The 25,599-nt window shown below is 34.0% G+C and overlaps 1 protein-coding gene and 1 pseudogene across 1 annotated transcript; one reads left to right on the plus strand and one right to left on the minus strand.

Annotated features, from left to right (window-relative positions):
- The window catches only part of LOC148939992 (uncharacterized), a 16,136-nt pseudogene extending 15,893 nt beyond the window's left edge, over positions 1–243 (minus strand).
- Positions 225–21,385, plus strand: LOC148939993 (uncharacterized). Its single transcript, XM_089106050.1, has 6 exons — positions 225–290; positions 7,277–7,425; positions 12,715–12,889; positions 17,074–17,223; positions 19,635–19,793; positions 21,221–21,385. Exons 1-6 carry the CDS (start codon positions 279–281, stop codon positions 21,383–21,385), a joined length of 810 nt encoding a protein of 269 aa, XP_088962176.1. The 5' UTR covers positions 225–278.
- Positions 21,386–25,599: the final 4,214 nt, after the last annotated feature.

Genomic DNA, 25,599 nt, shown 5'->3' on the forward strand with positions numbered 1-25,599 from the left:
TCCCCGGCATGTACTACCTGTGAACCGTTAGGTATTTGATGAAATCACATCAGTGTGAGCCAAGGATTATCCCAGTTGACACAGGTCCCATTTTCATTAGTTTTGGTTATTCGTGGACCCACAACGGGAAGAAAACAGGATTCATCCTGTCACCTATTTAAGAAAAATACGTGCCAACACTACCATCTATCTCTTTATAGCCACATTTAGAACAAAAGAAGGTACTCGCATGTAATCAGCCATTTTGTATAATTCCATAGAAAGCTATCCTGAAACAAATGAGTGATAGGGTAAGTTTTTTTTGCCTTACTCTATATACTCCTCTTACCTGTCTGGAAGCCTTATTTGCTTTGTCTAGGCTATCTTTATTGCAAAAAAAATAAATCTTGAAATGATGGATCTTTTAACAATTAATAGGCCAATCATTAGGCTATGCCTAATATTCAATTTGATTTTGTGGTAAAATTCTACTTTAGCTACTTTTGGCTATCTTGGAAAGGGGTTGAGTTAGGAAAATGAAACTTTCAGGTATGTATCTACATGCTAATGTATGCCCTGGGAAGGTACTTTGTAGTACCTACCTCCACTCCCCCTCCTCCCTCTATATAATGGTAAATTACTGCACATTACTAGTTGTTTGGTAAAATTCTACTTTAGCTACTTTTTCTAATGGAAATGCATTTCAGCCCCCCCCCCCTAACCTAACCCTGAATTGGCATATATAGGTGGGGGCTGAAATTCATTTCCAATAGAAATGATTATTATATTCATAATCAGCATAAAAAAAGGCATCAAATGGTGTATTCACATTTGTCCTAACTCAATAATATGATTTGGTAGAACTTCACCCCCCATTCCCTCATGGTATGATTCACATTTTCAACACCTGGCGTCTGGACTATCATATAATCTACCAAGCATACAACTACCCCAAATCAGTATCAATAAATAAATGAAACCCTAAACAAATAAAAATTAAAATAAATATTAGAGTCAAATTCAAAACAAACATAAATTAATATGAGTAGCCTAGGGTTCAAAACCCCTATGCTTTCTAAAAACCAGAATATAATTTGTACTTTACTGAAAAAAAAATTCAAATGAGTTTACTGAAAAAAATGTGCATTGTCAATTTAATATACATTTGCTGATATTTATTCCCTAAAATCTTAATTAATTTTTGATTTCTTAAAGTCACAAAAGTGAAAACATTTCAAAGAATTGTTTTCAGTAAAGCGCCAATGACACAGTAGGTTTTAGACTTCTGTAGTGAGGCAATACCCAAACTCTTGTTTATAGTTATTTTTTATTTGATTCAAACTTGATGTGCATATTCAATTTAAGTTTCACTCATTTTGAGATTTATTTATTCATTTACAATAATATATATTGTATGTTTGTTTGCATTGATTGTTTATTTAATTTCTGTTTGTTTTAAGTTTCATTTGAACTTTAATAGCAAAATGTTTGTTTTTGTTTCAAGCTTGATTTTCATATTCAATCTAAGCATTACTTGCTTTAAGATCTATTTATTCATTTATATTATTACTTGTTTTTGTGTTTTTTGCGATGATTGTTTATTTAATTTCTGTTTGTTTTGGGTTTCATTTATTCTTTAATAGTAATTTCTGGTCATTTTGAGTTTGAATTTTAACAGGTATTTGTATCTCCTGAGCTTAAGTTTATAATGGCCTTTACGTTTCTTTGAGAAACTTATTTTTTGGAGTTTTTTTTAATTAATTACAATAAATAACCATGTCAAACTCAAAACAAGCAGAAATTAACATAAGTTGGGCTAAAAAAAAAATTTTCCCACAAAATAAGTTTTCAAAAAAAAGTAAAGAGCTCCATTAAACAAAAAATTCTTTGAAAAACTTATTTTGTGGAAAAAGTTTTTTTTGATTAATCATTAAAAAACAGAATTAACAATGGTAAATTTTTACCAAATCATATTATTAACTTATGAATAAAGTAAACATACCACATAATGCCTTTTTTTATGCTCTTTCCAAATATAATAATCATTTTTGTTGGAAATTAATTTTACCTCCACCCAATGTATACCAATTCAGGGTATATATTTGCAAATTAGGGGGGGGGGGTTAAATTTTATTTCTGATGTAAATGGGAGGTAAGCTTAAACTTAATCCCCACCTCTAATGTGCAAATATATACCCTGAATTGGTATATATAGGGGTGGGGGTAAAATTCATTTCCAACAAAATAATTATTATATTTGGAAAGATCATAAAAAAGGCATTGAGTGGTATATTCACTGTATTTATAAGTCAATAATATGATTTGGTAAAAATTTACCAATACTTTTTTTATGCTCTTTCCAAATATAATAACCATTTTTGTGTGAAATAAATTTTACCCTCACCCCTATGTATACCAATTCAGGGTATATATTTGCACATTAGGGGGGGGGGGGCAAAAAAATTTTCTGATGTAAATGGGAGGTATGTTTAAAACTTTTGGTAAATATTTACCAAATCATATTATTGAGTTATGACTAAAGTGAATATACCATTTGATGCCTTTTTTTATGCTGATTACAAATATAAATATGCTGATTGCAAATATATCTCAAAATTTTGATTGGATGTGTTTTGGGGGAATGATGGGCATAGGGGGGGGGCTAGTTGCCCTCTAATCACTTTCGACTATTAAAAAGGGCGCTATCCCTTTGAATTTCCAATTGAATGGGCCTTTTTTGAAGTTTCTACAAGAATGCCTTCTATAAAAAACCTTATATGCCCCCAGGGCATATCTTAAAACCCTTGCCCTGAAGGTTTTGGGGGAGTTTCCTGCTCAAAAACATGTTTTCTATCTGGAAATCAACTATGCTGAACAAAATGGCTATCTCAAAATTTTGATTGGATGTGTTTGGGGAAATAATGGGTGGGGGGGGGGGGGCTCGTTGCACTTCAGTCACTTTCAAATATTAAAAAGGGCACTAGCCCTTTAATTTCCAATCGAATGAGCCTGTTAATTGAAGTTTCTACGACAACACCTTCTATAAAAAACCTTATATGCCCCCAGGGCATAACTTAAAACCCTTGCCCTGAGGGTTTTGGGGGAGTGTCCTTCTCAAAAATATATCTTCTATCCGGGAATCAACTACACCAAACAAAATGGCTATCTCAAAATTTTGATTAGATGTGTTTGGGGGAATAATGGGCATGGGGGGCTAGTCACCCTCCAATCACTTTTGACTATTCAAAAGGACATTAGCTTTTTGAATTTCCAATCGAATGAGCTTTTTTTGAAGTTTCTACAACAATGCCTTCTATACGAACCTTATATACCCCCGGGGCATAACTTAAAACCCTTGCCCTGAGGGTTGTGGGGGAGTGTCCTCCTCAAAAATATATTTTCTATCTGAAAATCAACTGTGCTGAACAAAATAGCTATCTCAAAATTTTGATTGGATGTGTTTGGGGAAATGATGGGTGTTGGGGGGGGGGGGCTACTTAGGCTACACTCCAATCACTTTTGACTATTAAAAGGGCACTGGCTTTTTAATTTCCAATCAAATGAGCCTGTTTTGAAGTTTCTACGACTACGTCTTCTATAAAAACTTTAAACTTTATGTGGGGGAGTGTCCTCCTCAAAAATATATTTTCTATCTGGAAATCAACTACGCTGAACAAAATAGCCATCTCAAAGTTTTGATTGGATGTGTTTGGGGGAATGATAGGCGTGGGAGGGGGCTAGTTGCCCTAAAAAGGGCACTAGAACTCTCAATCTCCAATCAAATGAGTCCCCTTTGAAGTTTCTACGACAACCCCTTCCATATGAAGTGTCTCTGGGGAATAAAATAAATAATAAAACATTGGAGGCGTATGGTGTTTACTATAGGCAACGCTACAGCGTTGCCTATAGTCTGAGGTTGTACTTGGGATATATTTCTATGAGTAGAATATTTCATGGGGAGGGAAATTTCTTGAGTATGAATATTCTAGGGGAAATGTTACACTGGGGACAAGGCCATACCCAGGATTTTTTTTCTTTGTTTTTCTAGGAAATAATTGTCACAAAAGGGGGCTTTTCTGGAGTGATTGAGAAACCAATTAGAGCTTAAAGTCTTATTCAAATGTAAGGATACTAAGGAGAATTTTTAGGCTAAATCATCTGCAAGCAATTTTACAGAGAGGAGGGATTCTCCGCAAAAAATGGAACTGGCTGGAGGGAATTTTATTGTTCTAAAAAGTAGTATTGCTACACTGAGTTGAAATTTAGGGTAAAAAGAGAGGTTTTGAGGAGGGGACAGCCCCTTTCACATACAGAATAATTTCTGTTCATTTTAAGTTATTATGTCACTCCTTACTTTCAGTTAAAAAAAAATTTTTAAACAAATTTAATTCTATAGATTAAAACTTGACTTTCCTGTAAAATTTAACTTAATCATTTGGGTTGGGATGAGAGTAGTAGAATTTATCTGTGTTATTCTTGTGCGTGCTATTCTATGTTATTACACTGGCTTTTGGGCATACAAGTACCATAATTCTGTATTTAGCTCATTAGAAGAAAATTTCTTTTGTTTACAATTTTCTTTCAACAAATTTCTTTTGTTGGTTTTTTTTAAAAACACTGTTGAATTTATAAATCACAAGAAAAACAAATCCATGCTTAACCTTGTTTCTGTAATAACAGGTTCTAATTTACCTTAAATATTTATTTGCATTGCCACTTACCCATATTTTGGTTTTTATTTCCAATTAGCTTGAATAGCCTAAGTTATTTTTGTACAAGTTTTCCTTCATGATTTCTTTCACCAAGAAGGTGGATAAAAGGCGGGGAGAAACGTTTCAAACAGTTCGTGGTAATGAACTGTAAGCAAGGAGCAACCTGGCTCAATGGTAACCAAAACTCTAGAAACCTGATTTTTGATACCAATAGATACATCAAAAGAATCAGATTTCAATGCTGATTTCAAATATATAACTTTTATCAAGTTTAGTGCTACCCATCAAAAGTTACGCGCCTGAGAAAGTTTGGTTGATTTTAAAAAAAGGGGGAAAGACCCCCTAAAAGTTATAGAACCTTAATGAAAATCACACCATCATATTCAGCGTATCAGAGAACCCTACTGTAGAGGTTTCAAGCTCTTATCTACAAAAATGTGAAATTTTGCTTTTTTTGCCAGCAGAAAGATCACAGATGTGTGTTTATTTATTTATTTATTTATTTTTTCAGGGGAGATCGTATCGACCCAGCGGCCCTAGAATATCGTGGGAGGGCTCATTGGAATGGAAATTAAAAGTTCTTGTGCCCTTTTTAAGTGACAAAAAAATGGAGGGCAACTAGGCTCCCTCCCACGCTTATTTTTTTCCCAAAGTCACCCAATCAAAATTTTGAGATAACCATTTTGTTCAGTATGGTCGAAAATATTGTAAATATGTCTTTTAGGATGACTTAATCCCCCGAAGTCCCCAGGGGGAGGGCTAAAAGTTATGAACTTCACCCAATGTTAACATATAGTATTGGTTATTGGGAAGTATACAGAAGTTTTCAGGAGGTTTTTTTTCTGGTAGTGGGAGGGAAGGGTGGGTCGGGGGTTATGTTGGAGGATCGGTCCATGCAGGAAGTTTTCATGGGGGAAGGGAAATTGCCATGAAGGGGGCGCTGGACTTGCCAGCATTATTTAATGGTTATTGGGAAGTATAGAGAAATTTTCAGGAAGGATTTTTTTCTGGAGGGGGGGAGGATAGAGGAGGGGGTTATTCTGGAGAATCTTTCCATGGAGGATGTTTCTTTGGGGAAGGGAAATTTCTATGAAGGGGCGCAGGATTTCCAAGCATTATTTAAAAAACGGGCAGAAATTAAATAAAAAAAAACAAGTTTTTTCAACTGAAAGTAAGAAGCAACATTAGAACTTAAAACGAACAGAAATTATAATGTATGTGAGGGGGTTCTCCCCCAAGTCAAAACCGTGCTCTTTACGCTACAGTTTTTTTTTTTTTTTTGCTTTCAAAAGAGCTATCTATTCTAATTAAACGGCCTTTGTGATTCAGGGGTTTGTGAATCAATTTTTTTTTAACTTTTAACGTAAAGAGCGTGGTATTGACTAAGGGGAGAACCCCCTCATATACGTAATAGGATATACGTAATAAAAAAAAACAATAAAAAAACAAGCGATACGGCTCAATAGTAATCGAAACTTGTAAAAACGGAATTTTGATGTCAATAAATGTATCAAAAGAATGTGTTTATAATGCTGATTCTAAATATATAAATTTTATTAAGTTTAGTATTACAGAGGGGGGAAACATCCCCTACAAGTGAAAGAGTTTTAATGAAAATCACACCGTCAGATTCAGCGTATCAGAAAACCCTATTACATAGGTTTCAACCTCATATCTGCAAAAATCTGCAACTTTGTATTTTTTGCCAGAAGAAAAATATACAAATATAGAAGTTAGTTACGTAAGTTAATTTGTAAAGACATCTATTTAGCAAAAGAAAAGTAAAAAATTTTTGCAAATTTTTTTGTTTACTTATTCAATGACAGTTAGCCAAAATAAAAGCTGCATTAACTAAAAAACGATAAGAAATTAAATAAAAAAACAAGTTTTTTAAACTGAAAGTAGGGAGCAACATTAAAACTTAAAACAAACAGAAATTATTCCGTATATGAAAAGGGCTGTCCCCTCCTCAACGCCTTGCTCTTTACGCTAAAGTTTGACTCTGTCTCACAACTTTATTTTTTAAAACAATAAAAAACTTTAGCGTAAAGAGTGAGGCGTTGAGGAGGGACAGCCCCTTTCATATACGGAATAATTTCTGTTCGTTTTAAGTTTTAATGTCGCTCCATACTTTCAGTTTAAAAAACTTGTTTTTTTTATTTAATTACATAAATAGGATGATAGATTTTTAAAGATCGTTGTTTTCTGGCCATCAATCATGGCAAACCATCATCCCCAAATGAAGGGGGGGGCTAGGAGGTCATAAGGAAGGATTTAAAGGAGATTGGAACTTCTTGAGATGGGACAAAGCTTGAAGCTTTGAATAGAGTGGGATGAATGGAGAACATGCTTTGCTATGTTGGCCTCAAGCAGCTTGTTGCTACAGTATACCAAAGCCTCTACTAACATAATCTCTTGTGAAAGGGAAAACTCTTCTTTTAGGTTTCATTGAAATCTTTCATTTAGTTTTATTCAAGTTTTAGGAGTATAACATTATTGTCTTCTCCTTGAAGTACTTTACATTTTCATCACATTCTGTACCATTAATAGACCAAATTCATTGCGTTTTTTTTTATATTTTTCAGGAAATGAACAAAAAAGAGCAAGATTGCTCTCACAAGATGGCAGAGGAAGACAAGCCACTATTGGAAATCAATGATCAGACACCTGCAGAGGGTGCCAGAGGAAAGAAACGCAAAGTCAAGAAAGATCCAAATGCTCCCAAACGACCTATGTAAGTTTTGTCATTTATGAACCAACTTGTCCTAGTTAATTCTATAATTTGGTTTAATTGACCAGTGGTTATGTTTTTTTTTTGCTTTTTTTATGGGGGTGGGGGATTTTAGGTACCATTAGAAAATTATGCAGTTTTTTGAGCAATTTATTTTTATTATTATTGCTGGGTATACACATTAAGCTTCCTAATATTAATAATTTAACTCGCATAGATATTAGACACATGATCAGGTGCATGTATGGGAATCTTTCAAGGAAAATAACCCCTCAAATAAATAAATTCTGTTTGATAATTTTAATGAGAAAATGTCCCAAAATAGGGGGAAATTTTGAGTCTTGTGGCTTGGGCCCCAACGCGCTCCTCTTTGCACTAATTTGAATTATTAAAAAAAAATCATGCCCTGAAAGTTTTTTCTTACATCAAAACCTAATTGATGTATCTGAAAATTTTGGTATTCCCTAAGAGATTGTTTTATTCTCTGCGAGTTGGCTCCTGATTAAATTTCATTTAAAATTATTTTGTTGTTTTTACACTGTAGCATATTCATTTGTATATGTAGCTTATGCTTTTTTTACTAAGGGGGATGGGTCATTTTAGAAAGGTCTGCTTGTAGTGAATTTCTAAAGTTGCGTAAGTATATTCCCAGTTGGAATTAATCTTCGAATCCTACATATTGGGACCTGTGAGCGAAATTGTCCTCTGATATTGCCATCTAACTTTATTCTTTCTGCCCTTCCTAACAGTCTTATAGGGATTCAGTACAGCCGTCTGTTGCTTGCCAACAAACAAAGCAATTTATAACAAGCTTAATGGCATACAAGTCTTGTCTTCTTCAGGTAACGCTTTTCTGTGTTTTTACCTACTTCATATCCTTAACGTTTATGTTAAAACTCATTTCGATCAGCTCCATCTTAATTATTCCATTATGGTTGTGCTTTTTGCTACTCTTATCATTTCATATATTGCCCTTCCTAACTTTATTCTTTCTGCCCTTCCTAACAGTCTTATAGGGATTCAGTACAGCCCTCTGTTGCTTGCCAACAAACAAAGCAATTTATAACAAGCTTAATGGCATACAAGTCTTGTCTTCTTCAGGTAACGCTTTTCTGTGTTTTTACCTACTTCATATCCTTAACGTTTATGTTAAAACTCATTTCGATCAGCTCCATCTTAATTATTCCATTATGGTTGTGCTTTTTGCTACTCTTATCATTTCATATATGTTTCATCGGTGTGGTTTATTGGTCAAAAGTAAAATATAGGGCGGACCAAAGCCAACCAATGTAATTCATTCTTGTTTAGCATGTAGGTTTGACAACTACGGTATACGGAGATTTTTCAGCGATGTATTGAGCCGACGGCTGTCTCATAATATTTTTAAGTGAGATAGAAAAAAGAAAGAAATAACAGGGGAGCTTTTAGGACGTAGTATTTTTTCAGGATTATCTGTAAATCTGAAAGGCTTGTTTTATAGTCAATTTACCAGTTCTTTTTCCCTTCAAGGATTCTTGCACAATATAGTTGACTTGGGTTAGCTAGCCATCTTTAGGGTGATCGAAAAGCATTACAAAAAAAAATTCCTATAATTTCACTCTGCTTTTCTATTTACAAAAAAAAATAGAGAGAAAAGAGGGGTTTAAACTGAATTAAGCTTCTTCCACTGCTTTATTTAAATTAAACCCGTTTTTTTTTCTCTTATGCTTGTTTTAGAGTCAATAATCACTAGGTTGTTTTCCCTGTTGGTTAAGTTTGTAGCACATTGTTGTCTAGCATTTTGTGAGGTAATAGCTTTTTTATTGCAAAACAAAACATTTGCTGTGATATAAAAGATTTCATTTCTATCCGTACCAGACTGCCAGAACCTGAACATTTCTTTAAAAAAATATAAAGATGTCTAAGTAGAGAACCAAAAAATGTCTTTTAGAGAGGTTGATTGTAGGCACTTCAAAGGAATAGTTTTTTTTTTCAAATTTCAAATAATTTTGAAAAGGCAAAATCACCTTTTTACCGTAAAAACTGGTTTACTTTGTAAGGAGCCAAGCATAGACGATATTGGACATTTTATGCCATAGTCCCATCAAGTTCACGCTTGTCGACAAAAAACAACAACAAATTTTATGAATTACCAAAGCCGTATCCAAGAGGGAGGAGTTGCCGGATTTGACCCACCCCTCCCAGAAATTTTGGTCTTACTCGTAAAAACGTGCCAAAAATGCTACAAACTCATTTTTTAGTTTTTTCTTGTACCCCCCCCCCCCAAAAAAAAAAAACAACCTTCCGCCCCAAAAACAATCCTGGATACGTCCTTGCGAATGATATGTGGTTGTTCTTGATTTTAGCGTCGAACTCGACGCTAAAATCAAGTAAAATCTTGACGCTAATCAAATAAAATCTCGACGCTAATATTTCAGAATCAGAAACCTAAGATTGCAAGAGGCTGGTTAGAAAAAATTGCAACACTCATTGGTTTCCAACTATTCTTGAAACTAGCAATCAATTTACTCGTTGAGAAGAGTTATTCATAACTCATATCATCGTTTTAACACCAATAACACAAGACATGTACAACAAAGCAAATATAACATATTAGCAAGTTACGTATTCTTATTGTACGCTAGTTTATCTCTTTTGGTTTCACTAAGCGTAGAAAGTAATGCTATTTTTTCGGTAGATAAAAAAAATAAAGACAATAAATATCAAACGTTTTTTTTAACTATCTTTTTCCAGATCCACTGCTATGAAGAAGCTGGAGGCAATCAGGCAATGTTAAGGTAGGGGGGGGTGGTAACAGACGCCTTAAATAGTGCATTACAAGGCGCATTAAAAAAAATACAACAAAATAATTGTTATGTTATGCTGATTCTAAAAGAATCAATTTCTTTAACTTTCAAGGTAATCATCGAAAGTTACGAGCCCGAGCGAACTCGAATTTAAAAAAAAGGGGATAAACACCCCCAAAAGCCAAGCAATATTCACAAAAATCTAACCATCAAATTCAACGTATCAGCGAACCCTAGTTTGGAGATTCTCTATGAAATTCGGGTACTAGGTTATAAGGAAATTCGGGTACTTTCTTCCTCAAAGAGGACAAAATTATTAGGACAAAGAGGACAATGTATTTTAGCACTCTCCATTAGTCTCTAGCTAAATATGGAGTGAGGTCTAGGAATTAAACACTAATCTCTTTTCATTTCAACTAAACCACAGAAATGCATGGTGATAACTTTCGTCTTGTTGCAGAAAAATGTTTGGTACTTTCGTATTATCCCGACCCCACTTAAGAAGTGTAGTTAGAAAACAATTCGTACTTCATAATATGCAGAATAATTGTAGCTAATATATTTAGCATGCACCCCCGTCATACTTAACCCCCAAAACCCCCTGATGTGCAAATAAAATAACCCATATTTTCCATGCATTCTTCCACCCGTAACTTATTTTTCCAGTTTTTGTTCCGTCACTGTTGATTCAATCAACAGGTACAAGGGTTTGATTCAAGAGACACATTGCGAGAATCGACGTGCCAAAGGTTTTCTTTGGCAACATACGATAATTTTCATATTCATACCAGAACAAAAGTTAGAGGGATGGGGGATTCATGTGCGAGTAATAATTGTAAATGAAAACAAGTAATAAAAGACGACAAAAGGTAAGTTAAGAACAACTACGAGCTATTCGTTAGGAGACAAGCATGCATGATATTAGACTTTTAATGTCTGAGCCACATCAAGGTAAATTTGTCGACGAAAAACCAAGTGATAAATGGTTTTTACATGATTTCAGCGTCAAGCTCGTAATTCAGAAGCAGAAGGCAAGAAATTGGTTTGAAAAACTTGCAACACTTATTTAAAAAATGTTATTCATAACACATATCTAGTTTTATCATCAATAACACAAGACATAGTAAAGCCAATATAACATATTCGCTAAACTTGAGTGAGGGGTGCATAATACACCAGTACCATTCCTCCCCCCTATGGAAAAAAAATCTCAAATAAAATTTTATACTCAAAAAAAGTTTCTTTATTTTTCCTCAAACTAACTTTCAAAAGTTTACCCGTAATTTGGTAAAATGAACGAATATGAAGAGAATTTTATCTTTTTCATGCTACATTTTCATATGCCTACTTAGTGTGGATTGGAAATAAATGTACATAGATTAATGATACGTACATAAATAAATTGTATTGAGATATCTAAGCAACTTTGAACAAAACAATGCCAAAAGAAATAACTTCTTTTGTTCTATAAAGAAAATGCATCGAATTGGATATCCAAGATTAGATAAAAACAGAACAAATGCAAATAAAAAATATTACTTACTTTTTGAATTGTCCCGAGTTTCGGTTCAGCTTCTTCATTCTGTTTTTATTTCCCATAAACAATCACACAGTCCGATACACAGAAAAGAATACTCAAATCCCCCTAACTGAGAACTTTTCTGTCTTGTCTGATGGTAAAACAGGTATTTCTAAACGGGTAGACAAAACGGTAGCCGCCTACTCTAAATGTATTTCAAACAGCCTTCCGAAAGGATCCGCCCATATTCTTTGAATTAGAAATAGTGAGTCCATCTATTTTTGTACAATTTAACAATTTTTGAATTTTGCCAAGTTAACGTTATTTTCTACAGAAATGTCTAAGTAATATAACAAATCTGACACGGTGACTGCATAGATCTGAAGCTAATGAACAATATGATACAAATACATTGTCTATTTGGTCAAAATAGTAGCTTCAGATTAGTCGCAAAATTCTCTGTTTTTAAAAAGCATTTTCTGTCTAAAAAAAAAAAAAATTGAATCATATTTCCAAAATATAACTCGGTGAATTCATAGATCTAAGTCTGAGCTATCGAATGATATCGAAATTGTCATCTTTAGCCGAAAACTGAAGACGGTACGTGGTTTATTTAAAAACGGACAAAAATAGGCAAAGTGATTAATTTAACTGGAATCAGTGGAACCTAGACATCAAAGATGAACTTTTCTTTATTCTGTTCTGTTTTTGGAATTATTCTTTCGACTTTAGTAATTTTTTCTCGTCCTTTAAGAATTCTTTTGCGTTCCATCTTAAATTGTCATGTAGAGATGTGGATTCACTTTTTTTAATTTTTCTAGAATCTTTCGTAATGTTGAAACAAGAAAGGGTCAATATTGAGTCGTGTTTTTTTCTCGGAATGAGTTTGAGAAGAATGAGAATTTTGCTCTCAGGTTGCGATATGCTGCTGAGCCCCGTACCTTTGGCAGAGTATTACGCCCTCAATTTCACCATTATTATTTTTAGAACTGGTTATATCAGGTTTTGTAACGAAGAGAGATCAAAAGTGCTGGCTGATCAACCTGGTCTTGGTTTTGAGGATATTGCAAAGGAACTGGGAAGAAGATGGGCATGTCTTGATGAAAAGGAAAAGAAGATATTTAATGAAATAGCAAACAAGGAAAGGATAAGATACTATGAGGTATGTTCCTGTTTAATATTTTAAAACTGCTTTTTTTTTGTCTATATTAGTTTTGTGTTGGAACTACCATCGATTTGTTACCCGAAAACCTCCCTAATGACAGAAGATTTGAATCCAAATACAGTTCAGTTTTCTTATGTTTTATTTTACAAAACCATGGATTAAGTTTTTTTTTGTAATTAATTTTAAAAACTTATTCCACAAAATAAGTTTTTCAAAGAAAAGGAAAGAACTCCATTAAACAAAAATTGAGCAAAAATAAAATCAAATAATTTACCAAGCATGAAACTACCACAAATCAGTATTGATAAATAAATGAAACCCAAAACGAACAGAAATTACAATAAGTAACCGATTCAAACTCAAAACGAGCAGAAATTAACATAAGTTGGAATTAACATAAGAAAATAAGAAATTAACATATTTAGTTTCAAAAATAGTTGAAAACAAATGAGTGTTGCAATCTTTTCTAGCCCGTTTCTTACCGTCTTAGGTTTCTGCTTCTTTGTCCTTGTGACTTGTCTTTCTCTGCCATCTTGTGAGAGCAATCTTGCTCTTTTTTGTTCATTGTCTGAAAAAAAAAAAAACAAAGAATTTGGTCAATCAATGGTACAGAATGTGATGAAAATGTTTGTAAAGTACTTCAAGGAGAAGACAATAATGTTATACTCCTAAAACTTGAATAAAACTAAATGAAAGATTTCAATGAAACCTAAAAAAAGGATTTTCCCTTTCACAAAAGATTATGTTAGTGGAGGTTTTGGTATACTGTAGCACCAAGCTGCTTGAGGTCAACATAGCAAAGCATGTTCCATATCCATCCCACTTGATTCAAAGTTTCAAGCTTTGTCCCATCTCAAGAAGTTCCAATCTCCTTTAAATCCTTCCTTGTGACCTCCTTGCACCCCCCCCCCCCATTTGGGGACGATTGTTTGGCGTGACTGATGGCCAGAAAACAGCCATCTTTAAAAACTTATCATCCTTGTTATGTAAAACGTGTCTTAGCTTGCTAAAATACAGTTTTACGCTATGCATTCCATTACTTCATGATGTCACAAGACTGTTATTTGGTATGAATTTCATAGTTGATGGAAACAGGGGTGTAGGTTTGGTTTTAATTTTGGAGATGGGAGGTAAAGAATGTGCTAACAAAATCATCCAGTGTCTCAAGATATGTGGACAAATATACTAAATCAAACTAAAAACATAATTGAAGTTCTGATGTGTTGGCACTGCGCATAGACACCCCTTAGGGGGGAGGTTGGGGTTGGCTGTGATACCACCCCCTTTCACCTGAGCTACACCCCCTGGATGGGATAGGTGCCTGTCATGGTCATTTTTCTAAGATAAAAGTAGTTCAAGAACTTGTAAATGAACATTAGCCTTATTACTTTCCACCCCTTTGAATCCAGACAATAATTGGTATGTTGTTGATTGCTTAAATAGGATAAACCTAATTGAACCAGGGACCTAGGGTAAAAGACCTCTTTTTGGAAAGTACCACTTTTCTTTGGTATTCCGGAAAAACAGAGACGGGTTTTCGGACCGCCCCTATTTTACTACTGCATGATGCACTGCAAAGGTAGTAACAACATCCCCGCCTTTCATCCACCTTCTTGGTGAAAGATATCATGAATGAAAACTTGTGCAAAGATAACTTAGGCTATTCAAGCTAATTGGAAATAAAAACCAAAATATGGGTAAGTGGCAATGCAAATAAATATTTAAGGTAAATTACAACCTGTCATTACAGAAACAAGGTTTAGCGTGTATCTGTTTTTGTTGTGATTTATAAATTAAACAGTATTTTCAAAGCAACCAACAATTTTACAAAAAAGAAATTTTCTTCTAATGAGCTAAATACAGAATTATGGTACTTGTGTGCCGAAAAGCCAGTGTAATAACATGGAATAGCACGCACAAGAATAACACAGACAAATTTTACTACTCTCCTCCCAACCCGAATGATTAAGTTAAGTTACCAGAAAGTCAAGTTTTAATCTATAAAATTAAATTTGTTTAAAAAGTTTTTTTTTTTAACTGAAAGTAAGGAGTGACATTATAACTGAACATGAACAGAAATTATTCCGTATAAGATTGGGGCTTTCCCCTGCTCAACACCTCTCTCTTAACGCTAAATTTCGACTCAGTGTAGCAATGCTACTTTTTAAAACATTAAAAACTTAAGCGTAAGGAGCAAGGCGTTGAGGAAGGGACAGTCCCTTTCATATCCAGGATAATTTCTGTCCGTTTTAAGTTTTAATGTCGCTCCTTACTGTCGTTTTTTTAAAATTTAATTTCTGAACGTTTTTCAACAAATTCAGGCTTGAATTTGGTTCACCGTACATGAAAAATTGAAAAAAAATTTGCATATTAATTTTGGCAGATTTATTCCGTGTATGAAGGCCTCTCTTAATGCATTGCTCTTTACACTAAAGCTGTTAGTATTTTTAAAAAAGCTTCCTATTGTAATTAAACGGCCCCTGTGTTTCAATTTTAGTACAACAGTCGAACTTTAGCATAAAGGACAAGGTATTGAAGAGGGGCAACCCTTCATATATGGAATAATTTCTGTTCGTTTTTCAAATAATACCGGTGGATCTGGCTGACCCTTAATGAAATATACCCCTCCACCTCACGGACAACTCATCTGTGGAAATTTCATACAATGTAAAGTGACCCTCTCCCTGTCAAATTCCCTCCAGCGAGTTCCATTTTCGCTGAGAATCCCCCCCTCTCTGTAAAATTGCTTGCAGACGATTTAGCCTAAAAATTCTCCTTAGTATCCTTACATTTGAAAAAGACTTTAATCTTTAATTGGTTTCTCGATCACTCCAGAAAGGCCCCCTTCTGTGAAAATTTTTTCCCAGAAAACAAAGAGAAAAAATTCTGGGTATGGCCTTGTCCACAGTGTAACATTTCCCCTAGAATATTCATACTCCAGAAATTTCCCTCCCCACGGAATATTCCTACTCATAGAAATATATCCCAAGTACAACCTCCCCCCCCCCCCCCCAAAAGAAAAATTGCATGCTTCCCAATAACAAATACTACATTTGAACAATGGACGAATTTCATAACTTACAGGCATCTCCTAAGGACTCTGGGGGTTGATTTTACAGCTGAAGACATCAAGGCAGTGCCCATGATTTTTTTCAGAGGGAGTTTTGCTCCCCCAGCAAAAATGAAATTAAATAATCTACCAAGCCTGAAACTACCACGAATCAGCATCGATAAATAAATGAAACCTAAAAAGAATAGAAATTACAATGAATAACCAAGTCAAACTCAAAACAAGCAGAAATTAACATAATTTGCGCTCAAAACCCCTATGCCTTCCCAAGGCCAGAACATAATTTGCACTTTACTGAAAAAAATACAAATGAATGCGCATTGTCAGTTTAATATACATATACTTATATTTAGTAATCCAAATGTTAATATTTTTTGATTTATTAAAGTTATAAAAGTTAAAACATTTATAATTTTTCATTCATTGTTCGTTCATTGTCTGAAAAAAAAAACACAATGAATTTGGTCTATTAATGGTACAGAATGTGATGAAAATGTTTGTAAAGTACTTCAAGGAGAAGACAATAATGTTATACTCTCGCTCTTTTTCGTTCATTGTCTGAAAAAAACAACAACATACAATGAATTTGGTCTATTAATGGTACAGAATGTGATGAAAATAAGGCTTGTTCTACCTTGTTGTTCTGAAGTAGCCTCCCAGTTAGTTGAAATTTGGTGGATGGAAGTATATTACCTATCATAGATGAATCTAGCCTATATTTTTCTGTTTATGAAATAATTTGTTGCTTTCTAAAAAAAGGAGAGGAGAGGCAGACAGTCAAGTTTTTCGTCTGTGGTTTAAGTGTAAGAAGAACTTGTTTCATTTTGGAATTCCTAATGACGTGAAAAGAAGGATCATACAACCGACTGTTACTTCTCTTTGAAGCTTGCTCTAACTTTGAGTCAACCAATTGTCTATTGCCCCATGGCTCCAAAATCCTGTTTTATTCATGAGTCCTCGCGGGCCGCAGGTTACCGACCCATGCTCTACGGTATTGACGGTGTGACAGGAGGAGACAAAATGAAAATTCCCCCTCCCCCTCCCTCCTTGAGGGAAAATCTAGATCTGGCTCGGTTTTATTCTGGATATTTGTTAGGTTCCTTTTTTTCAGGATCAATTGAAGAACTTGCCTCGCCTGTTTAATGAAGATTTTGGAAAAGAAGTGAAAGCTACAAATGCTAAACCCATTAGCCATGAGAAATATGTTGAATATGATAAAATTTTTGCTGCCAATGTTAACGATATATGGCGAAGAGTGTTGGTATGTTCTTCTGTTTTAATCAAATATCAATTTAATCGGTTAAAAATCGATTAAATAGAAATTTAATCAAGTATAATTTCATCAAGTCTGATTGATCAAATCCACAATTTCATCAAGTATATAATTTGTTAATCTCTACATCAGATATGTCTGGTAGTTTTTAAGATTCAAGTTCTACCTTAATATATTATTAGTTGATAATATAATGTTAATCAATAGCGTATTATTAATAACTTTGATAATTAACTATATTAACTTACATTAATAATAAGTCGAATTTGTTAATTACGTATTAATTGTGTAATAGTAATAGTTATTATAAATTATTAATATATATCTTAGTGCAATACTTCGAATTTTGGAATCTATAAATAAAAAAAGACAAAGAAAAACATGAAAGTAACAAATACTAATAGGGTGGAAAAAGATTTCCACCAAATAATAAAACTAGGAACAGGAGCTGGATTCTTTTTTTCTGCAATGTAGTTTTCTTATCTGGGGGTTCAATAGGGAATGGGATACTAGGTAAGAGCAGACAGGGAAGTGGCCCGATAATGACGGAATCTGGGTAAAAACCCTTTAGATGGCGTAAGTGGCACTTGGCAAATTAAAATCCATAATACAACCTATTGAAGCGATCGATAGGGGATGAGACCTCCTTCCTTCTTCCTTCCGTGTCTTTTGTTTTGAAGATAATCATATTTTTTCATAAAATCCTCTATATCTCATGTATCTAATGGGGAGACAATCGAATTGGTTAATTTTGTTAATTTTTTTTTTTTGTCTAATGTCTAGGTATATGGCCAAAATTAATTATCTTTTCAGTCAGTCATTTTAAATCCGCAAAACATGTCCTAGCCATTCCAACCTTTAGGTATAATTAGACATACTATGCTATCCATACTATCAGCCTTTTGGATAGAACCATATTTTTCGGACAGTCTATTGTTTGAAATACGGTCAGTCGAATAGGTGCCCAAAACTATGGTAGAACCTTCTAGAAAACACCGAACAAGACCTCCATCTTCCGAAGCGTCCATGTTTCAGAAGCTTGACCACTTCTGAGGTAATACTACTCATTAAAATGAAGCCTCTTCACCTTCACTCCTAGTCAAACGACTTATAATTCTTAATATTAATTTATAAAGCCTATTCTTGCACCCTGAACTCTCAAAACTCCGAAAAAATGCCCTTTGCAAATAGTTCCATTCATATGCTCGCAACTCTTTTAGTCGCTTTAATCTTCTCCGTTTTAAGTACCCAGTAAATCTTTATTGCAGTCATTATTACAATACTTTACTTTGGTTGGGTACCCTTTAGACCAGTTTTTTTTCGACTGTTCGAAGTTCTATTTTTCGAAGTTCAACCATGACTGAAGAAAAAAACACTAAACAAGGCATTTCATTAATTTAAAAAAAAAAAAACAAACAAAAATAAAATCAAAAAAAAAAAAAAAATAAATAGCATGTTTTAAATGTTTTTTTAAATTTTTTGGCTGTCAGCCTAAAAGGTGTGTTTTGTTAACGTTTGTATTAGCTTTCGGTTTGTAATGTAATTTGTTTAATAATTCTTAATTGAATTTGTGTATAATGTGTTGAGTTGATATTTAAAAACTATCATTATTTAGCGCAAGTTTAATTTCTATTGGCTCCCGAACAACCTGTTTAATGCTCAAATCATTTCTAGTGAGGGAGACGTTTACAATGAGTGTTGTATGGATAGGTTTTCAAAATATGGTGGCTTAGAGCAGCATCAAAAGAACTGTTAGAATTTTAAGCCTTGTTATATCCTCCGTATTCTGCTGCAGATATTTTTTTCTAAATTTTGATGAGTTCCACCCACATAATAACTGCTGCAGTCACATGGTATTTGATACATCCCTCTTTAATGAGTAACTGGGGTCTTATCTTTTGAGCCGTCCTAGCTAACTGGACGAGCGCTGGGTTGGGAATTCTTTGTCCAAGGGGCACGGGTTCGATCCCTGGCGTGACCAGTTATTTGGGTTTGGGACGCGGGTCAGTGGTGTGACTGTAAGCTTAGCCAGAGTCGACCCAGCTTTAAATGGGTACCTGCAGAATTCTGGGGAAGGTAAGCAGGAAGGGTGTGCGAAAGAACAGGATGACTGGTCCCCAGCCTCCCATTGCACTTCCTGGCTGAAGGGCCACGAAACGGAGATCAGCACCGCCGGTTTGGACCTTAAGAGTCTAGTACCGTCATACTTACTTTTACTTGTTACTTTTTTTTTATCTTTACCAGAGATTTGGAAATTCATCATGTTTAAACTATTATAAAAAACTGTGTAAAACAATATTTTGGTAGAAACATAATAGAAAGAATGTTACTATCGTAGATTCATTCCTCATTTTTTTTACCTTCTGTTAGATATTAAACTAACTTCTTCTTTTTTGAAGGTGGAACATATAGATGATACAGCTGAAGAACATGAAACGACTTACATTTGCAAGTTTGTGGATTTTCAGGAAATGGGACCTCTTGATGATCCTTTTGCCTATCTTGATCTTTCTGACCTCTACCGTATTCCAAATAGATATTCCAAATTTCCATTCCAGGTCTGTTCTTTTTTTTTTTTTTCTTTTTTTTTTTTTTTTTTTTTTTTATTATTATTATTATTAAAAAGACAATCAATGCAAACAAACCTGCAATATATATCAATCTAAATGAATAAACAAATCTTAAAACGAGTGAAACTTAGATTGAATATACAAATCAAGCTTGAAACGAACAAACAAATTACTACAAACAAGAGGTTGGGAATCTCCTCCTTCTCTCACTATAAGTCCTTCTCTACTGCGTCATTGGCGTTTTACTGAAAACTATGTGTCTTGAACAGTCTTGGAAAGTATAAACAACATCAAATTGAATATTTGATATATAATAATATTAGTTGTTGAAAGAGCCATCCGTTCAAGAATTTATTTCATTGTAATTTAATTTTTATTTCAATTCTGTAAGAACTGGGAAAGAAAATATTGTAATATAATTCGTTTTCAGTTAAGCGCCAATGACGGATTAGGCTTTTGGTTTTTATTTACAGTTAAGGAAGGGAGCAGTATCCAAACTCTTCTTTGTAGTCGAACTGTATTCGTCTTGAACAACTTTAGAAAGAACTAATAAATTAAACTGAATTTTAGATGTATAATGATATTAATTGTTGAAAGCTCATCAGTTCAAAATTTTAGTATAATTTTAATGTTTATTTCAATATAAAGTGCCAAAGGAGATATTTGTAATGAAATTGGTTTTCAGTAAAGCGCCAATGACGTAGTAGATTTTAGGCTTTTACAGTGAGAGAAGGAGGCGATACCCAAACTCTTGTTTCTAGTGATTTTTGTTTGTTTCAAGCTTGATTTATATATTCAATTTAAGTTTCATTCGTTTTAGGATTTATTTATTCATTTATATTAATATCTATTGTATGTTTGTTTGCATTGATTATTTATTTAATTTCTGTTCATTTAAGTTTTATTTATACTTCAATAGCAATTTTTTTTCGTTTTTTTTTTAAATTAGAACTGTTTTATTGTATATTTTAAATTTTTCACCCATAAAATTTCTGTGCCTGGGCCAGTGCCTCCTCAGTCCCCTGGTTTGATGCCACATAATTAAAAAAAAAGTTGCATATTTTTTTCATCTAAATTTCTTTTTTATACTGTTATATGTTATACTTTTTAATGACTGTAAGTGGTGTATTTTAGCATACTAATTAATCGGTACTGTATGATGGACTTATTGTTAATTAACATTAACGACAGTAGTAGTATCCCATATGACATTATCTATGTATGCTTTATCTGAGTATGTGTGTGCATCTGTGTATGTGTATCATTATATATATATGTGTGTGTGTGTATTTATCTGTTTCTTATTTGTGTATGTGTATATATGTATTTATCTGCTTCTTTTGTGTATATATATCACTTAATTTGTACTAATTTGTGTATATGTATCACTATATGTGTCTGTGTGTATATTTTAGGAGGCGATGTCTACATCTCAAGAGAAAAAAGAGAATGCCATTAAAGCCGAAAGAGAAAAAGAGGAAAAAGTTCAAGTGACATGGCTGGATCGTGGAAGTTTGAAGTTCAAGTTCAATTTTGAAGAATCAGAGGTAATCACAGGACAGTCAGCCTCTCCCTCTTAGCCGACATTCCCCCCCCCCCCCCAAATACATCCAATAAAAATTAAAAAAAAACCATTTTGTTCAATTCGGCCCTTCGTCAAACATAAGTGTTAAGTGACCTTCATAAGAAAAATGAACAACGCCTTTTAATAAATAACAGGTGGTGGAAAAGAAAAACATTTTTATAATTCTCTATATGAATATAGTGTCTTTAGCACAGGGAAATGTTTTAGGCATTTTATGTATTCTATCAAAACACTGTTGAGCCCCCCCCTCCCCCCCCAAAAAAATAAGTAAAAAAGAAATATTAGAAAAAGAATACATATGATTAAGGTAACATGATTACCCAGGACCAAAGAAAAACAATATCTAAGAATAGAATTTATTACATCTAAGAACAAGTTAGAATGTAATAGTAAAGATAAGGACAGACAAGGTCATGATTGATAAGGGTAAATATTATAAAAAAAACTTTGCATTTGGACCAATGAGGTCCGTGCAGCGCACCTGCCGATCTCCTGATGCTCTGCCGTCGGCCGGGAGTCCTTCTCGCAGTTGGGAAATTGGAACAAATCACCTGTGAAAGCAAGAATGTTGTAACCACACTTTTTAAAATTTCGATAAAAACGCAATTGAAAAGATCAGGTTTTGTGGAGGTGAACGTATGGTAGATAGTAAAACGAATCAAACGCTATTTTAAAGTCGCTAGTCAGGGAGAGTTGTTGGTGGAATTTTAGTCCTGTTGGATAAGATTTACTAGGTCGAACAAAAAATGGATACAATTTAACCCGCCCTTTTAGCCAGCCCGCATCTTAGCCCGCCCTTTCTTTTTTGAATAAAAAAAATATTTTTTGAAATAGAATCAATTTTGAAAAAAAAATGCATTTTCATGTACAAGTATGATGATTGACATTATAATAGGTTATAACCATATATGACGCAATAAGTGAATGCAATATTTTTACAAGTTTATCTCTCGACAAGATAGTTTTATTTTAGTTCTAAGTTCAGGATCGCTAAAGTTATTATAGAAACTGCAAACATATGTATGGTGTCTGAGCAAGAAATTTAATTATTTAATTAAAACTAGAAAAATAGTTGAAAGTTTTAAAATTCAGTTCGTTACCACGAACTGTGAAACTATTTAAAAATTTTATCCTTGATAGCCTGTATGGCGGAGTGGATAGCGTGTTGGAATATTAATCCTAAGGTCGCCATATTAGGGTCCTAAGGTCCAATCCTCGCCACATTAAATTTTCACACATTTGTCAATTTAAAGTCTAAACAAGACTTCTATTTTCAACTTCTACATGAGAAATTCTCTTGACTTACACTTTTTGTAATGAACTATATCGATCCTTTGTGTTTATTACGGGTTAAGGTCCTATCTGCTCCTATATTTCAAGCTCCTATCTGCAAAAATGTGAATTTTGTATTTTTTGCCAGAAGAAAGATCACGGATGCGTGTTTATTTGACTTTTTCTTTTTACCAGGGGTGATCGAATCGACCCAGAGGTCCTAGAATTTTGCGAGAGGGCTTGTTTGAACAGAAATTTAAAGTTCTAGAGCCTTTTTTATTTTAAAAAAAAACAATCACTTTTTACAGAAAAAAACTGCATTTTATCACTTTTATTATTTGTCTTCACTTTTATTACTTGTATTTTCCTATTGCAGTCTTTTCAAAGATATTTGATCTTTTAAGCAATTTAAATATTAGAAGCTATGTGATTGGTAGAACCGGAAATCCTATGACAAAGAGTTGTAAATATTAGAAGCTATGCGATTGGCAGAACTTGAAATTCGAGACGAAGAGTTCTAAATATTAGAAGATATGTGATTAGTAGAACCTGAATTCCTGGACAGAGTTCGGGCCTCTGGGTCTGGGTACTTATCTGTAACTAGGTTCAGCCAAGCAGCAAATTATTTGCGTGAACAGGAACAGCTGGGAATAATCTGACATAAGTAAAAAAAATGAATAAAAAAATTCTCACCTCAAATTGCTTCAAACGCACCCATAGACGAAATATTAATTTTCGACTGACTGGTATGTTTATGCTTACTGTGATACAATGTTTATAATTTAAACCTTACAATTTTTCTTGAGGGATAGTACGGCTGAGAAATCTCATTATTTTCTGAATTTGACATTGGCTGGTAATCTCCTGGTAAGGAAACGCCCCTATCCAATACCCCTTTGCTCTCTCCTAAATAGTATCCTTGCTGGTCTTGATTCTCTCACAGAATATTAGGTAGATAATTTTGAGACTGACTATTTCAGAATTTCTGCAGAGGGAGGGCTAAGCCTACAGATATCCATGTAAAGGTAGCTGAAATGGGAAGATCTAAATGTTTGTTTCTAATAATATCTATAAAAATTTAGAATAAATAAATGTTTTTCTGACGAACGGTCTTTAATATTCAAAGAGAGTTTACTCAGAAAACAATTATTTACCGTATTAAATGCTCCTTTTTTAACTTATATCGGTTATATTTTAACCCTCATGTAGGGATCTCTACTGCATTAGTATTCCTGCTAATCTAGATAAATAATTCCTTCGAAGAGGGGGATCGAGGACAACTGGGTGGGGATTACCCATTGATTAAAGGTTTCTCGATAGTATCTAAAATTACAAGAGCTCGGCACTGCTCATTGTATTACAGTTTTTTTTTTTTTTTTTTTTTTTTTTTTTTTTTTTTTTTTTTTTGTCAGCTGGGACTGGTAAGTTGAAGCCACACGTTTTAAAGGTCTACTAATTGGAAAAACTTGTATAGCGTAACCCATTTTCTAGATATTTACGTCTGTACTCTCATTTTAACTCACAGTAACGTCACTATCATGGTTGCATTGGCGCAACCTAGTAAAGAGGGAACCGCAGTCCATAGTAACCAAAAGTTGAAAAACGCGTTTTGAAAAAAAATTGCCTAGTGAAAAAAAAATTCCCATCTGACACTGACTCAAGAACGTTTGCTATTATTTCGGTTTGTCTTAAAAATAAAAGTTTCTTGCGAAAAGAAATTTATGGTGATTTCGAAAAAAGCGTGTAACCCCTTAAAAATGGTGTCAAATCGAAACAAAAAGTGAACCATTGGAATCAGCATGTTCCAACGCCTTCTGTAGAATAATTACAATCCCCCACCTTGAACTTTAAGGAAAATTACTTTTTTGCATGATCTGTCCCTTTTTTTCTTTCTTTTTTTTTCTAGCAGGGCTAGGGTGGGCCAGAGCATCATAGAGAGGTGTGTGATAGCTCATTCGAAAGAGAATTAAATTTAAAAGTTTCCGTTTTAAGTGACCAAAAAAAAATTGGAAGGCAAAAAGCCCCCCGCCCTACAGGCCCCCTCCCCCAACTAGTTTTATGAAAATGTTGAGATAGCTATTTTTTTAAGATAGTTCAAAGGCCCAATATATGTATGGTTTTGATGATGATATGACCCTCCATAGTCCCTGGGGAAGGGCTGTATGTGGTATCAGGCGTATCGATATTGCGAGTATCAGTATCGGGCGTATCCACATGGTATCCGTTGTTGTTGTTTTTTCAGTCACTTTCGAAATCGAAATTTGGACGCAAGGTTGTTTATCATGATTAAAAACAAGAGCACTGAGCGTTGTCTTCTGTGGTAATGCGTTAGGATATTGCAGAAATCCTTCACGTGCTTTACTTAGTACAATAAATGGATAAAAAGATGGACAAATTTTCAGTCGAAAGGCCTCAGCGTTAAATTGACGAGAAAGGTTATCAGTTTTCCCATAGCTAGCCAAAAAAACCAACAAGATAAAGTAGGCATAAAAAAACAGTTCATATTGTTTTGCGAGGAGCAGAGAAGAAAAATAGTTAGTCACTCCAACCCCTCCAAATATTAAATCGATCCGCCAGCCGTGAGACAAAACAGGGCACGATAAGTCCACTATTTTGATATTCGTGTGCACTATTTTAATTTAACCTACACACTATCCAATCTCTATAATAAGAAATACTAACTTACCTTCAGGAATAGAAAAGATAAAACGTATACTTTTCTTGTAAGCATCCAATAGCCTACTGACTCGTACAACTTTGGAGAACCACATGGGTCAGTTGCCGATTGTTTTAACTCTATAATTGTTTCCTGATCATTAATCAGCTGGGTGTTATGAATACTCACCAATAATAAAAAGCAAGATGGCTGATTAGATCAAAGGCTTTTTGAAGATCAACCAGGATTACATTTAGACGTTTATTAGGATTCTCTAGTCC

The sequence above is a fragment of the Artemia sp. Qi Xiang Cuo genome, chromosome 20 (genome assembly GCF_049724085.1).
Source record: "Artemia sp. Qi Xiang Cuo chromosome 20, ASM4972408v1, whole genome shotgun sequence".
NCBI classification, from domain to species: Eukaryota; Metazoa; Arthropoda; class Branchiopoda; order Anostraca; family Artemiidae; genus Artemia; species Artemia sp. Qi Xiang Cuo.

Bases quoted from the DNA above. Each gene is read 5' to 3' on its own strand.
- LOC148939993 (XM_089106050.1), top strand. The intron at 12,890-17,073 runs GTATGTTCCTGT...CCTTTTTTTCAG, and splicing joins AAAGGATAAGATACTATGAG to GATCAATTGAAGAACTTGCC. The intron at 19,794-21,220 runs GTCTGTTCTTTT...TGTATATTTTAG, and splicing joins ATTCCAAATTTCCATTCCAG to GAGGCGATGTCTACATCTCA.